Consider the following 13,680-nt stretch of genomic DNA (forward strand, 5'->3'; position numbering starts at 1 on the left):
CCCTCCCTCCCCTCCCCTCCCCTCCCCTCCCCTCCCCTCCCCTTCCTTTGTCAAAGAACTCATCATTTTATTTGATCTGCCTTGGCTTTCCTGCTTTAAGAGGGGAAATAGCAAGTTAGTTAATTTCCGTTGCCTGTCTAATTGCATCAGATTTAAGGCCTGTTGCCTTAGAGTCCTGCTGTGCCTGTCTCTTCTTTTGTTTGCACCGTCCCCCAGCTCCCGTGGTAATCATCCATTTTATTTGGTTTGGGTCTTGTAGGTCTTGACTTATGCACTTTCCAGGTTGAGAGCTCATCTTGTCCATTTGGTAAGAAACTGAGCAATGGATGACGGCTGGCTAGAAGTAGTCTTTTTTGTTTTAAATAGTGATTTCAGCTGAAACAACCTGTAGGTGCATGTGTATTTGTTATAGTGCTAATTTGTCACTAATCCAACTTTGCTTTTCCCTTTGTGCGTGCAGCTAAAGCATGGTACAACTGTACTGTGTTTTGGATGACTTTCTCTGTAGTGTTCTTTTTTTTTTAAATGAATGGTTTTATTCATGTTAGTATGTAATTTATAATATTACCCAAATATTATAGAGTTAGTTCCTATAAGAGCAGATAAGTTCCAGATAAGAGCAGATGAAATTTTACTTTTTGATAGCAGTAATATTGAGGAGGAAGCATGATAAAGTAGATAAATCAGTTTTAAATGTGACTATTGCTTAAAAACCAATTTATATGAGATAAAGCATGTAATAAACATAATCTGTATATTGTTTTTGACTACAGAATATTTCAAAAATATGATCTGTAGTTGAAATTATTCACAAAAGGATAATTTTTACAAGGCATTAAAAATTTTAGAGCTTGTCATTAATTTGTGTGAAACTTGTTTCACAAACTGCATATGATAAGTTGAACCATACATTTGAAACACTGTCTTCTAAGTTTAAGCAGTTAATTGTATATTAAACATTGTATATTGATTCTTCTTAGAGAGTCCTGTCTTAATAATATGCTGCTTATTTTTTTGTGGAAATTAGCACTTTAGAACCAGATGTGTTCTTTGGTTTCTCAGGGAATGTGTTTGCATTGATTAAACCATACCTTTAAGCAGCACCCAAGTTTATAGATACATTGTGCCTAATTTTTACTGATTGACTCTCCAGATTGATTTAGGAATCCAGATTAATTCAGAATTACAGGCTTCTCATCGCTCTGTGTTAATCATATGGTTGTGTTTTAATGCAGGGAAATAGTGTAGTGCATTCTGTGTGAGTGTTCAGAGTTCACTTTTTAATACGCATACCTTGCTCCTCAGCTGGAATAGACCTTGGTGCCGGCGTTGATGATCCTTCCTCTTTGCCTCAGCCAAGTGTCAATCAGAGTTCACGACCGTTAAGTGAAGAGCAGCTCGATGGCATCCTCAGCCCTGAACTAGACAAAATGGTCACAGATGGTAAAATATTTGCCCTACATCTAGGCTTTCTAAAAGACATGAGTAAATATGATTTTCAAAGATTTCTGCATGCTTATTTACAATTTAACTTCTCTTCTGATAATTTTATGTCAAATGCTGTTTTGTATCAGTATATTGAAATGATGGTTGTTAATATTTCCACCTCTTTATTTTATCCTAGGAGCAATTCTTGGGAAGTTATATAAAATACCAGGTATTTGTGTTTTGATTTTTAGTTTATAAGAATGGAATTCCCTGTGCTTTGGCTCTGTAGCCCTTTAATCGTACTGTCATTGGAACTGTGTCTCCTAGAGCTTGGAGGAAAGGATGTGGAGGACTTGTTTACCGCTGTGCTCAGTCCTGCAGCCACGCAGCCAGCTTCCGTACCACAGCCTCCGGCGCCTCCGCTGCTGCCCGCGCACGCTCAGGGTATGTCGCCTCTCGAAAAGTGTTGTAAGCATGGCTCTGCGGTGTGTGTCCCTCAGGAACCACGCACACAGACTGATGGCAGAAAGCCCTCTTTTGTGCCGATGGAAGAGTACCAATCTCTGAGTTTCCCTCAGTTACACACCTACCTCCCTGACATCCTCTGGAAATCGGCGATTCTCTTCATGGCCAGAATTCTTCTGCTCACTTGATCTGCGGTGCCACTATTAACAGTGCCTGCCTTCTTCCCGTCCCCCAGTCCCAGTCCCAGCTCACTTTTACTCAGTCCTTCCTGCAAAGATGTTTGGAGAACTGCTCCCCCCTCACCTGACTGCCTTAGACTCATCCATCTGGTCTCAGTTTCACTGTCATTTCCTCAGTGGTTAGCAAATCACCACCTCTACACCTCCCCCATGCTTTTCATTGGTAGCATGTGGTGCAGATGTAAATGACTGTTTGGGTAATTATGGTTTTCCCTTTAGACTGTGAGCTCCTTGAAGGCTTGGGTCACATCTGTCTTCACCACTGTATACCTTGCCACAGAGTATGTCCTTAGTACATACTTTCAGAGTAAATCAGTGGCCTTTCTACCACTGTCGACTATGAAATTCCTAATTCTGTGGAAATTTGCCTATTTTGTTTAATCCACTTTCTTCTGCCTATTTGTAACTACTTGCAGAACAAGTTTAAGGCTTTCCTTTCTCCCTCTGCCTGGACAGCTAAAATCTGATAGGCTAGAAGTAAAATTTGTGGGAGTAGGTAGGTAAGGTGGTAGTGCTGCCAGTCTGGGAATCTCCTATAGAAGGGAGATAGTGGTGTGTATTCTTGATGATTTGAATAATGGGTCATTTCTCTATATCCTGTTGTCACTGCTTCATGATTATATACTGAATTGAATAATTTGTAATGATACTTTTATAAGCTCATACACTGTTTTTGTGTAAGTGCTGAAATGTACAAATAATTTAATGTTACCTTTACTACCAATTTTGTGTATACATGAAAAATTCTATAACGCACATAATTGAAATATTTTAGTTTCTACCAGTTTAGCCTCTAAACATAAATTTACCTTGATTTTTGCTAGACTAAACATGTGATTTACATTTGGATAAAACAGACATCATAAGTGCTTCTTGCCTTAATTGTTCCCATATGCTGTCTTAATGATTAAGAACTCTTCGATATTTCTCTTCTCAACATATAAAAAAAACTATCTCCATGTTTTCTGAAACTAAAAGTATGTATTTCAGAAATCAAATCATTTAAAGATGTATTCCTTTATAAAAGGTTTTATGATCATTGTTTAAATCATTTCACTGTGCTGTCTCATTTTTAATAAGGTTTTGAAGGTTGGGGGCAGTTGATTTATTTTTTTCTACCCAAAATGTGCTTATTGGGATGGTTTCCCATTCATCTTGATTCCGGCAGCTTTTAGTGCTGCTTCCGTCTGGAGGAGCATCCTTCTGTAAGCCTTGCTTTTCCTCCTGTAGGCTGGCAGAGGACAGTAGAGCAGCCAACACACAAAACTACTGTGTGTGCATGGCTAGAGACGGTGGTGATTATATAGCATCCTGGGCATTTCACATCCATGAAATAGGAACTGGGGCTCTGCACCAGGCGCTTCTTCTTGTGTTTCCTCTTCTCTTCTGGAGAGGGATGAAGGAGATCCTTTGCGAGAGGCATGTTCTCGTGGGGAGGTCATCACCGTCGGAAAGGTGGGGTTGATCTTTTTTTTTGCGTAGGAGTCGCTAAGATTTCAGCATTCATGTTTGAAAGAATAATAATTTAAGGATAAAGCATGATCAGGTCACATGCAGGGAGACCACACAGATATTCAAGAATGGCAACTCTAACATTTTCCAGGGCAAAGGAAGAGAGGTAAGTGGTCAGTGTTTAAGAAGGCAGAACAAAAAGTACGCGTAGGAACTGAATTGTGTCTACACAGCTAGGCATTGGCAGTTGGCCTTTTTTTCTCCAGGTTTCTGAGAGGCACTGGAGACCTCACACCAGTGAAATGACCTGATGAGTTACACATTTCGGCAGAGTAGCTCTGATGTCAGTATTGGAAATGGATTTGACACAAGAAGAGTTGTACTAATGAGTTTATTGCAGTTGGGACTGAGTTAGAATTTGGGCTCCATTTAAATATATCTGCAGTGCTAATTGAAAGGAGAAAATGGATTTGAGAGACAGTGATGTTAGAATAAGTAGGATAGTGCTACCAAATGGATGTAAGATGTGAGAAAAAAGGAAATAAATTGAACTAGACTATATATAAGCCAGGCTTGCCTAGAGGACAACCAGTCATGCTGTAAACTGGAAACATGGAACAAAGAAGCGTGCACGCACGCGTATGTGCATGTGTGTGTGTGTTGTAGGGGAACAAAGAAGCGCGTGTGTGTGTGTGTGTGTGTGTGTTGTGGGGGAACAAAGAAGCGCGCGCGTGTGTGTGTGTGTGTGTGTGTGTGTTGTAGGGGGAGGGTAGTGGAGATGTAATGAATTTAGTTTTAGGCCATTTTTAGTTAGAAATGGGACATACACATTGTTCTGACTTACAGGCAGTTGCAGTTGTTCAAGGCTATAGATGAAAATTTAGGAATTGTCTGTTTAGTGGTTGGAAGGGTGAGGTTTCTTAAGAATATACTGCCAGTAGAGTACAGAATCTTGAAGAACTCTTTTTAATTAAATAATGAGTTACATGCTTAAGTCAACTGATTTATATTATACACTCCTTTCCCCTTTTGAAGCATTAGGTGGAAGTGAAAAAAGCTGAGAGATGGAGACACTGAGTGAGACGTATAGGATCTTCGCAGTGGCCGTCATCAGGCTGTAGGGTCGGGTGGGGTGAAAGGCACTGTTTCACTGGATGGTGAGATTGCTGTGATCTTCAGTGGAACAACTTAGTAGGAGCGATGAGGAGAAGGGCAGAGTGTGATGTGTTGACACTTTTACAGAAGGTCAGAAAGCAGAGAAGGGAAATTTCAAGAAGATTGAGACAGTAACTTGAAATCACTTTAGGTGAAAGTTCCATGAAGTGACTTTGCAATTCTTACCATGGTTTATGCCTTGAAAAAGATACTAGTGTGACCAGGTATGGTAGACTTGAGAGAATGGGAAAAAGACCACCTCCTAGTTAAAATAATAACAAAGGGAAAATGCTTTGCATCTATTTATGTGTACTTAAGTTATTTAATTTCTCTGGGTCTTTTTGCATAAATGGAGCTACACGTAATAACCCATTTCATGGCCTGGTTGTGAGGACCAAAGAGTTAATTAACACATGTAAAGGTTTTGGAACAGTGCCAGGCATATACTAAATTGCTAATGAGTAATAGCTATTGTTATGTAAGGTTTCAGTCTAGTCGTATTGCAGGTATAGTAGTCAGTGCTGATAGCTCCAGGATAGATCACATTCTCACTACCAGGAAGGGAGCTTTTCTTTATCCTAACTACATGAAAGGCATTTAACATTTTTCAATAAAATATCATATTCCTTAGTGGAACCTACTTTTCTCTAAAGTTAAAAAATAGAAGTAGCATTCTACTTGGAATAAGTGCAGAAATCTTGCTTCTTAATCCGATCCTTGGAGTGAACTTAAGTGTCCTGAGACACTTGTTGTGGAGTCCAGATCCAGTGGGCCCAGCTCTGCCGTTATGCAGGAGAAGCCCTAACCTGGAAGTCAGATGATTCCAGGACCACCGTCCTTGAGACAAAGCCTGAAAAGCTGCGGGCAGTCAGCCCCAGTGTCCTCAGACGAGCTTGAGGGTCGTAACGGAGGGTCTGGTTTGGCTGAAAGGACATTATGTAGTGTAGAACATTATGTGGGCAGGACACTTCGTTATTTTTTCTAATAGCTTGGCAAGTGGTTGGGTTAGGAGTTCTGTGTCACTATACCAGGTGTGCCCAGTATTAACCAACTTTGTAACTGATTTTCATTTGTATAATTAACTGGTGATGTGGATCTCCTAGTGTTGTTCTGAGTGTTACGACGTTAAGTAGAGGCCGTGTATTTATTATGTCTTTAAATTGGAAGGGTTTTCTCCCCACCTTCCAGTTTTATTGAGATGTAGTTGACATACAGCACTGCATAGTTTAGGGTGTACAGCATAGTGATTTGACATACGTCGTGAAATGATTACCACTGTAAGTTTATGGAAGGGGTTTTTGAAGGTACACCAAAAAAAGGTGGGTTTTTTGTTTGTTTGTTTGTTTGCTGGAAAACTGCTTGGTTAAGGACAGTTGGCTTATTTCCAAATCGTTTAGGAAAATAGATGATTGCAATAGGGGTTGGAGTTATATGCTTGTGGAGAGTTTGGAGAAACACAAGGTGGTCTTATTATGGTTTGCCTAATGTCTATTTAGAAAGAAGATGTGAAGGTACTGGAATGAGAATTAAAATACATTTGGGGGCTGAAACTGCAAGTAATGAAAATTAGGTCAAAACCAGAAATTATTTATTTTTACAGTAGTCATCCAATTTATAATGGTAGATGAAATATTGCTTGTTGTTCCAAACTACTTTAGAGAAAGTGTCAATTTGAGAGTAATAGGTGTTTTTTTCATATAAGGGACATCTGTTTGTAAATTTTGAGTGAAAAAGAATGTTTGATACAACTCACTAGCATTTGTTGAGATTGATTCTTTTTTTATTTATTTTTATTTTTTTGTGGTACGCGGGCCTCTCACTGCTGTGGCCTCTCCCGTTGCGGAGCACAGGCTCTGGACACGCAGGCTCAGCAACCATGGCTTATGGGCCCAGCCGCTCCGCGGCATGTGGGATCTTCCTGGATCGGGGCACGAACCCATGTCCCCTGCATCGGCAGGCGGACTCCCAAACACTGTGCCACCAGAGAAGCCCTGATTTTTTTTTGAGAGCTCATATGTACTGCATACTTACTGCATAGCAGGCACTGTGCTGAAAACTGCACATACAGTATGCCAGTTACATTATAGAATACCTTCATTTTATAGAAACAGTGATTGATTCTGCTTATAACAAGTAGCAGAATTAAGATTCAAGCTCAGGGCCGTCAGACTCCAAAACACATGCTACTTCCATTATACCATAATGAAGTAAACAGAATTATAGAGTCCATATTTCAAAATTTTATAACCTAGTCACTCTTTAAGCGATATTTTACAGTATAATATTGGGGGGAAAATCCTACTTCTAAGTGGTGTTACGAATTTTTATTTAAAAATATTTCCGCCGCTTTTTAATTATTTTTTAATAATATGCAAAAATTGCTGCTTTCTTCTTTTAAGATGTTTTTTCACGGATGCCACTCGTGAATGGCCTTATCGGACCTAGTCCTCATCTCGCACATAATTCTTTGCCTCCTGGAAGTGGACTGGGAACCTTCCCTGCTGTAGCGCAGCCCCCCTACACTGATGCCAGGTATTTAAAAGCCTCCACGTTCTACGGAAACGTAAATCTTTTTTGTTATATGAATGGTTATTGGTCTGAGTGATCGTGCACAGTGTTAGTGTGTTGCACTCATTGTGATCTTTGCGAAAAATCATCAAACATTTTAGCTATTTTGTAATAATAGGTTTAATGAAACTGTACTTGACCATAGTACTTAGAAAGTTATTTTATGTTTATGAAGTAAAGTTGTTTATTATTTGCCAGGGATAAAAATCCAGCATTTAATCCAATGGCAAGTGACCCTAACGGCTCTTGGACATCATCAGCTCCCACTATGGAAGGAGAAAATGATACAATGTCAAATGCCCAGAGAAGCACACTCAAGTGGGAGAAAGAGGAGGCCCTGGGTGAAATGGCAACAGTAGCACCAGTTCTCTACACAAATATTAATTTCCCCAACCTAAAGGAAGAATTCCCAGGTAAGTCACGGATATATCACTGCTTACATGTGACCAGCTTTCCCACACGGCACAGGCTTTTTTTGTTCTTGTCTCACTATAACAGAGAGCCTGTGTATCACCATTAATTTTTATCTAGTGTGACTCTGCACAATGTGAAGATTCCCTAGATATCTAGAAACATCTTGCATTTTCTTAGTCCTAAGCCCGGTACCGATTTGCATATTTTCCAGAAGTTAATTTCAATTAATGAAGTGATTCCAGCTCCTAGCAGTCTTTTTAAATACATGGAAGTCAGTGTTGTGTTATATGTGTAATTGTACAAGAAAATTCCTAGAATAAAAAGCTTATCATTTAATCAGAAGTATTAAGTTAGGCTAAATCAGACTCCATTCTAAGAATTGTTCACATTGAAACTAACTCGGAAATATTTCCCCTTCTTCCCAACTGTCTAGCCCATTTGAAAAAAGCAGATGGTACAGTGGTACCATTTTTGAAAATTCTCATTAGCAAGAGGATGAAACATTTGGAATAATGTCACTTACAGAATATTTGTAAGCAAATGCTCATTTAGTATCTTGAGTTCATGTTGCAAGACAAACTAGGATTTGAAAAGGTCACTTAAGCTTTGTCTTGCAATAGTTTCCCAGCTGTCATATAGCTCTTTTAAATTACTAGAGGAGTACTTAAAAGTGGATTTTTTATGGATGACCCCTGTCTTTTTTGGTTTGGCCACCTTGTAGTACTTTATATATTATTCATAGAAATAAATGCTACCTTATCTAACAAGAAAAGTCAGTGGTTTAATGCAGGGCTGTCTGTTAAAGCAGTATACACATTCTTCAAGGGTTTTTTTTGTGTATGTGTGTTTTTTTAACCACAGTTTTATTTGCTGCTTAGAGATGAGTATATCTGGTTCTGTTAAGTCACTTAGTGTCAGTATAAAAATTGTCCTTAGATTGGAGCTGTAGGTTTCCTTTTTTTTAAAGTAATTTTCTTTAATAGATGTACTGTGTGATTCTAGAACCTCATGAAATACCATGTTAAGGCTGTTGGTCTGCAGCTGATTTCCATTTTCACTGGCTATTTCAAAGCTTTCTGTTTATAAATATGGACAAAAGCATTTCTACATTTATTGCTAACTGTTGATCTCACCCACATTTCATTTTGTGTACTGTCCTGACACTGAGTTCATAGAAGGGGCTTGAAATCATTGCTTTTCCGTATCTTTGTTGTGCACAAGTGCTGATGAGATGCTTATTTTTAATAATGATTACTTCCTTTTGGTCAACTTGATAGAATTCTCTTGAGTACAGATGTTTTCCAAAACGTTTAGCTTTGGTCCTGGTAGCATCTTACATGGTTGAGGGAAGTTATTATGTTTGGCTTAACTTTATCTTGGCTGCTTAGAACTTTGATGTAAAAACTTCCCAGCTCCACCGGTGAGATTGTTAATGAGGCAGCACTCCATTCAGAAATATGTTTGGTCTGCTGTGTGCCAGGAACTTTATACCATACAAAGAACTAAATACAGGACTATCATTTATGAAAATATGGGCAGAATAAGTTTAACTGTTAGCAGTTTATCAACCTTTTGATTAAGACGCATCATTACCGTGGTTCTGTGAATGTGTCTACTGTGTTCTTTTGTTGCAGACTGGACTACTAGAGTGAAGCAAATTGCCAAGCTGTGGAGAAAAGCAAGCTCACAGGAAAGAGCACCATACGTGGTATTTAAAAAAACTCACATGTATCATGCCTTCAGACACAATACGTGAATCTTATTATTATCGTCTTAGGTTCATAAAAAGATTTCCCATTCCAAAAAACATATGTTAAATACTTGTACAACTAATAAACAGCTTTGTTTTATAGTGTTTTCCTAACTCATGATGTCTTAATATAGAGGGTGACATTTTCATAAGCTGGCTAATAGAACCAGTATGTTGAAGATTGAAATCACTTATCCTAGGAGCGTGTTTAACTCATTTCACTTTTAAATTGTTTTATCTCTTCGAAAGAGTACTACATTTTGCAGCCACATTAATGTGCCTCAGTTTCTTCCACAATAAGCTCTTTTTGTATTAGGTTTAGTAGAGGATTTTGAAAGAGGTATACCTGGACACCTTTAAGGAGCTTTTGAAACATGGACTTGGCCAGGAATTATTAGGGTATTTTATAAGATTCACAGTTCAGATGGTAACTTATTTTCTCCCAAAGAGCCAAATTAAGATTGTCAACTGGATCCAAATCCTTGCTTTCATTTGAAAGCATATGATATCTGCATTACCGTTTTGAAAAATACATGTACTTATTTTCTACTTTGATCTTCAGCAGACATACTGTCAGTGATAATGACTGCTTGGATCAAGCAGAAAATTTTGGTGGGGGGATGTGTTGATGATGCTTTGCTTTGTTTTACCTTGACTGGCAGAGGTAATGGCAGGATATTTTTAATATTTCTCAATGATTTTTCTTTTTTTAACGTTAAGCTTCAGGTTCCAGATTTTAGATTTGGAGGATTGATTTGGTATTTTCCTTCTCTCTAAATTGAGAGAGATATTAATCGTTCCATTTTTGAAGAGTCTGTTACAAAAATTAGGATTGAAAATATTAGATTACACCTGGGTTCTCTAGCCTGGTTCAAATAGAGAGATGGAAATATGTCTTCAGTTGAAACATGCCTTATAAAAGGGAAAAGTGGGGTAGTGTCCAGATCTTTTCACACAAGAGGCTGTAAGTTCTCAAGATTAATATTTCAACTGTTTACAACTATTTAACCCAACTTTTCCTTGCTGTCGTATGATAAAATTTGCCATAGTTTTATTTAATTTTAACATATACTGGGAGATAATTTTCTTCTCCTTTTTTCAAAGCAAAAAGCCAGAGATAACAGAGCTGCTTTACGCATTAATAAAGTACAGATGTCAAATGATTCCATGAAAAGGCAGCAGCAGCAAGATAGCATCGATCCCAGCTCTCGTATTGATTCAGATCTTTTTAAAGATCCACTAAAGCAAAGAGAATCGGAACATGAACAGGAATGGAAATTCAGACAGGTGTGTGTTTCTGTTTCTTTAAGAATTGGCTTTTTAGGACTTCCCTAGTGGTGCAGTGGTTAAGAATCCGCCTGCCAATGCAGGGGACATGGGTTCGAGCCCTGGTCCAGGAAGATTCCACATACCATGGAGCAACTAAGCCCATGCGCCACAACTACTGAGACTGCGCTCTAGAGCCCACGAGCCACAACTACTGAGCCCGCCTGCTTAGAGCCCGTGCTCCACAACAAGAGAAGCCACCGCGATGAGAAGCCCGCGCACCGCAATGAAGAGTAGCCCCCCGCTCGCTGCAACCAGAGAAAGCCCACCCAGCAACGAAGACCCAATGCGGCCAAAAATAAAAAGATAAATAAATTAATTAATTTAGAAGAATTTGCTTTTTGAGAAAAGAGCTGTTTATGATATAGTTTCAGCTATAGTTCTTACTACAATATAAAAATTTGATTTAAAATGGACTTTCCTTTCTCAGTAAAATATATTTAAGTTGATTTTGGGAAGTTTTAATAAATATTATAAACGATATGCTGCCGTAGACATTCGGTATACTGTGATGAATAATAGTCTCTCCTCTTGAGGAATTTACAATAGGGGAGCAATCTGGAAACTGACGACATCAAACGAATAAATTTTCTGTTGCTGTTCCCCCCTGCCCCGTGACAGCTATATTCTTCCTTAGCCGTATGATTGTTTTTTTCTTTCCTATTCCAACAGCAAATGCGGCAGAAAAGTAAGCAGCAGGCTAAGATTGAAGCCACCCAGAAGCTGGAGCAGGTGAAGAACGAGCAGCAACAGCAGCAGCAGCAGCAGCAACAGCAGCAGCAGCAGCAGCAGCAGCAGCAGCAGCAGCAGCTGGGCCCTCAGCCTCTTCTGGGGCAGTCTGGCTCGGACACGCCGAGTGGCGGCATCCAGAGCCCCCTGACCCCGCAACCTGGCAATGGAAATACGTCTCCTGCACAGCCCTTCCATAAAGACCTGTTTGCAAAGCAGCTGCCCGGCACCCCCACTTCCGCGCCATCAGATGACGTGTTTGTAAAACCGCAAGCTCCACCCCCTCCTCCGGCGCCGTCCCGGATCTCCATCCCAGAGAGTCTGTCACAGGCTCAGGCTTCTCAGCCGCCTTCCCCACAGATGTTTTCCCCTGGATCTTCTAACTCCCGGCCGCCATCTCCAGCGGATCCTTATGCGAAAATGGTTGGTACCCCAAGACCACCTGCTGGGGGCCATGGTTTTTCCAGAAGAAATTCTGCACTGGTGGAAAACTGTGCACCTTTACCGTCCGTATCTAGGCCCACTCAGATGAGCGAGACAACAGCAAGTAGGCCATCCCCAGTCAGAGATCTATGTTCTTCCTCCACAGCAAGTAGTGACCCCTATGCAAAGCCTCCAGACACACCTAGGCCTGTGATGACAGATCCATTTCCCAAACCCTTAGGCCTGCCCCGGTCTCCTGTAGTTTCGGAACAAACTGCAAAAGGTCCTCTAGCGTCTGGAACCAATGACCACTTTACTAAACCGTCGCCTAGGGCAGATGCGTTTCAAAGACAACGGATACCTGATCCATATGCTCGACCCTTGTTGACACCTGCACCTCTTGATAGTGGTCCCGGACCTTTTAAAGCTCCAATGCAGCCGCCCCCATCCTCCCAGGACCCTTATGGGTCAGTGTCACAGGCACCGAGGCGATTGTCTGTTGACCCTTATGAAAGGCCTGCTTTGACACCACGACCTGTAGATAACTTTTCTCATAACCAGTCAAGTGATCCATATAGCCAGCCTCCCGTCACCCCACATCCAGCAATGAATGAATCCTTTGCTCATCCTTCAAGGGCTTTTCCCCAGTCTGGAACCATATCAAGGCCAACATCTCAGGACCCATATTCCCAACCTCCAGGAACTCCACGTCCTATTGTAGATTCCTATTCCCAGCCCCCAGGAACATCTCGCTCCAATCCAGACCCCTATTCTCAACCTCCTGGAACTCCCCGGCCCACCACCATCTGTCCGTATAGTCAGCAGCCACCAGCCCCAAGGCCGTCTGCACAAGCAGACTTATTTGTTACATCTGCAGCTAATCAGAGACGTTCTGACCCACGTGCTCACCCTCCTGGAACACCGAGACCTGGAATTTCTGTTCCTTACTCTCAACCACCAGCAATACCGAGGCCAAGGATTTCAGAGGGTTTTACTAGGTCCTCAATGACAAGACCAGTCCTCATGCCAAATCAGGATCCTTTCCTGCAGGCAGCACAAAATCGAGGAGCAGCCTTACCTGGCCCTTTGGTAAGGCCACCTGATGCGTGTTCCCAAACACCCAGGCCACCTGGACCTGGTCTTTCAGACACTTTTAGCCGTGTCTCCCCATCTGCCCCTCGTGACCCCTATGATCAGACTCCCATGACTCCGAGATCTCAGTCTGACTCTTTCGGAACAAGTCAGGTTGCCCACGATGTCGCTGATCAGCCACGGCCTAGATCAGAGGGGAGCTTCAGTGCACCTTCCAGCTCACCCATGAATTCTCAAGGCCAGCAGTTCTCCGGTGTGTCCCAGCTTCCCGGACCTGTACCGACCTCAGGAGTCACCGATACACAGAGCACTGCAAACATGTCTCAAGCAGATACAGAGAAACTGAGACAGGTAAACAGGTTGAATGTTCTCAGATGTTTTAAGTGTGTTATTTGAGAATGCTGTTCATCTTATCAAATTGAGTAATTTATGTACAGCTGTTAAAGTCAATCTTTTCTGTAGAATTGGTCATACTGCGAAGAAGAAAAATGAAATTGGTAAAATCAACACTGATGAATTGGGCTTATTCTTTTATCTAATTTCAGTTTTCATGAGTTGGTAGGGGAATTCTTAAATATGAAAGGTTCAGTTTTGTGATAGTTGTATGGCAAGGAAAAGGACCCAAATCATCACTTTATT

At 40.8% G+C, this 13,680-nt stretch overlaps 2 protein-coding genes across 11 annotated transcripts in view; one reads left to right on the top strand and one right to left on the bottom strand.

Annotated features, from left to right (window-relative positions):
- The window catches only part of KMT2C (lysine methyltransferase 2C), a 293,409-nt gene that overhangs the window by 232,538 nt on the left and 47,191 nt on the right, over nt 1-13,680 (top strand). For 5 of the 10 annotated variants that reach the window (XM_027101436.1, XM_027101438.1, XM_027101439.1 and 2 more), the window contains 8 exons: nt 1,306-1,485; nt 1,625-1,657; nt 1,756-1,872; nt 7,139-7,271; nt 7,506-7,720; nt 9,356-9,429; nt 10,576-10,758; nt 11,470-13,392. In XM_027101436.1, the coding sequence (XP_026957237.1) occupies nt 1,306-1,485; nt 1,625-1,657; nt 1,756-1,872; nt 7,139-7,271; nt 7,506-7,720; nt 9,356-9,429; nt 10,576-10,758; nt 11,470-13,392 (2,858 nt within the window). The remainder of the gene's footprint in view (nt 1-1,305; nt 1,486-1,624; nt 1,658-1,755; nt 1,873-7,138; nt 7,272-7,505; nt 7,721-9,355; nt 9,430-10,575; nt 10,759-11,469; nt 13,393-13,680) is intronic. The other 5 variants (XM_027101443.1, XM_027101444.1, XM_027101437.1 and 2 more) reach the window with 1 other exon arrangement.
- Nucleotides 3,257-3,582, bottom strand: LOC113617901 (40S ribosomal protein S27-like). Its single transcript, XM_027101449.1, has one exon. It carries the CDS (start codon nt 3,553-3,555, stop codon nt 3,304-3,306), a length of 252 nt encoding a protein of 83 aa, XP_026957250.1. The 5' UTR covers nt 3,556-3,582; the 3' UTR covers nt 3,257-3,303.

Source organism: Aethalodelphis obliquidens, unplaced genomic scaffold (assembly GCF_003676395.1).
Source record: "Aethalodelphis obliquidens isolate GAN/ISIS:26980383/991018 unplaced genomic scaffold, ASM367639v1 scaffold5, whole genome shotgun sequence".
NCBI classification, from domain to species: domain Eukaryota; kingdom Metazoa; phylum Chordata; class Mammalia; order Artiodactyla; family Delphinidae; genus Aethalodelphis; species Aethalodelphis obliquidens.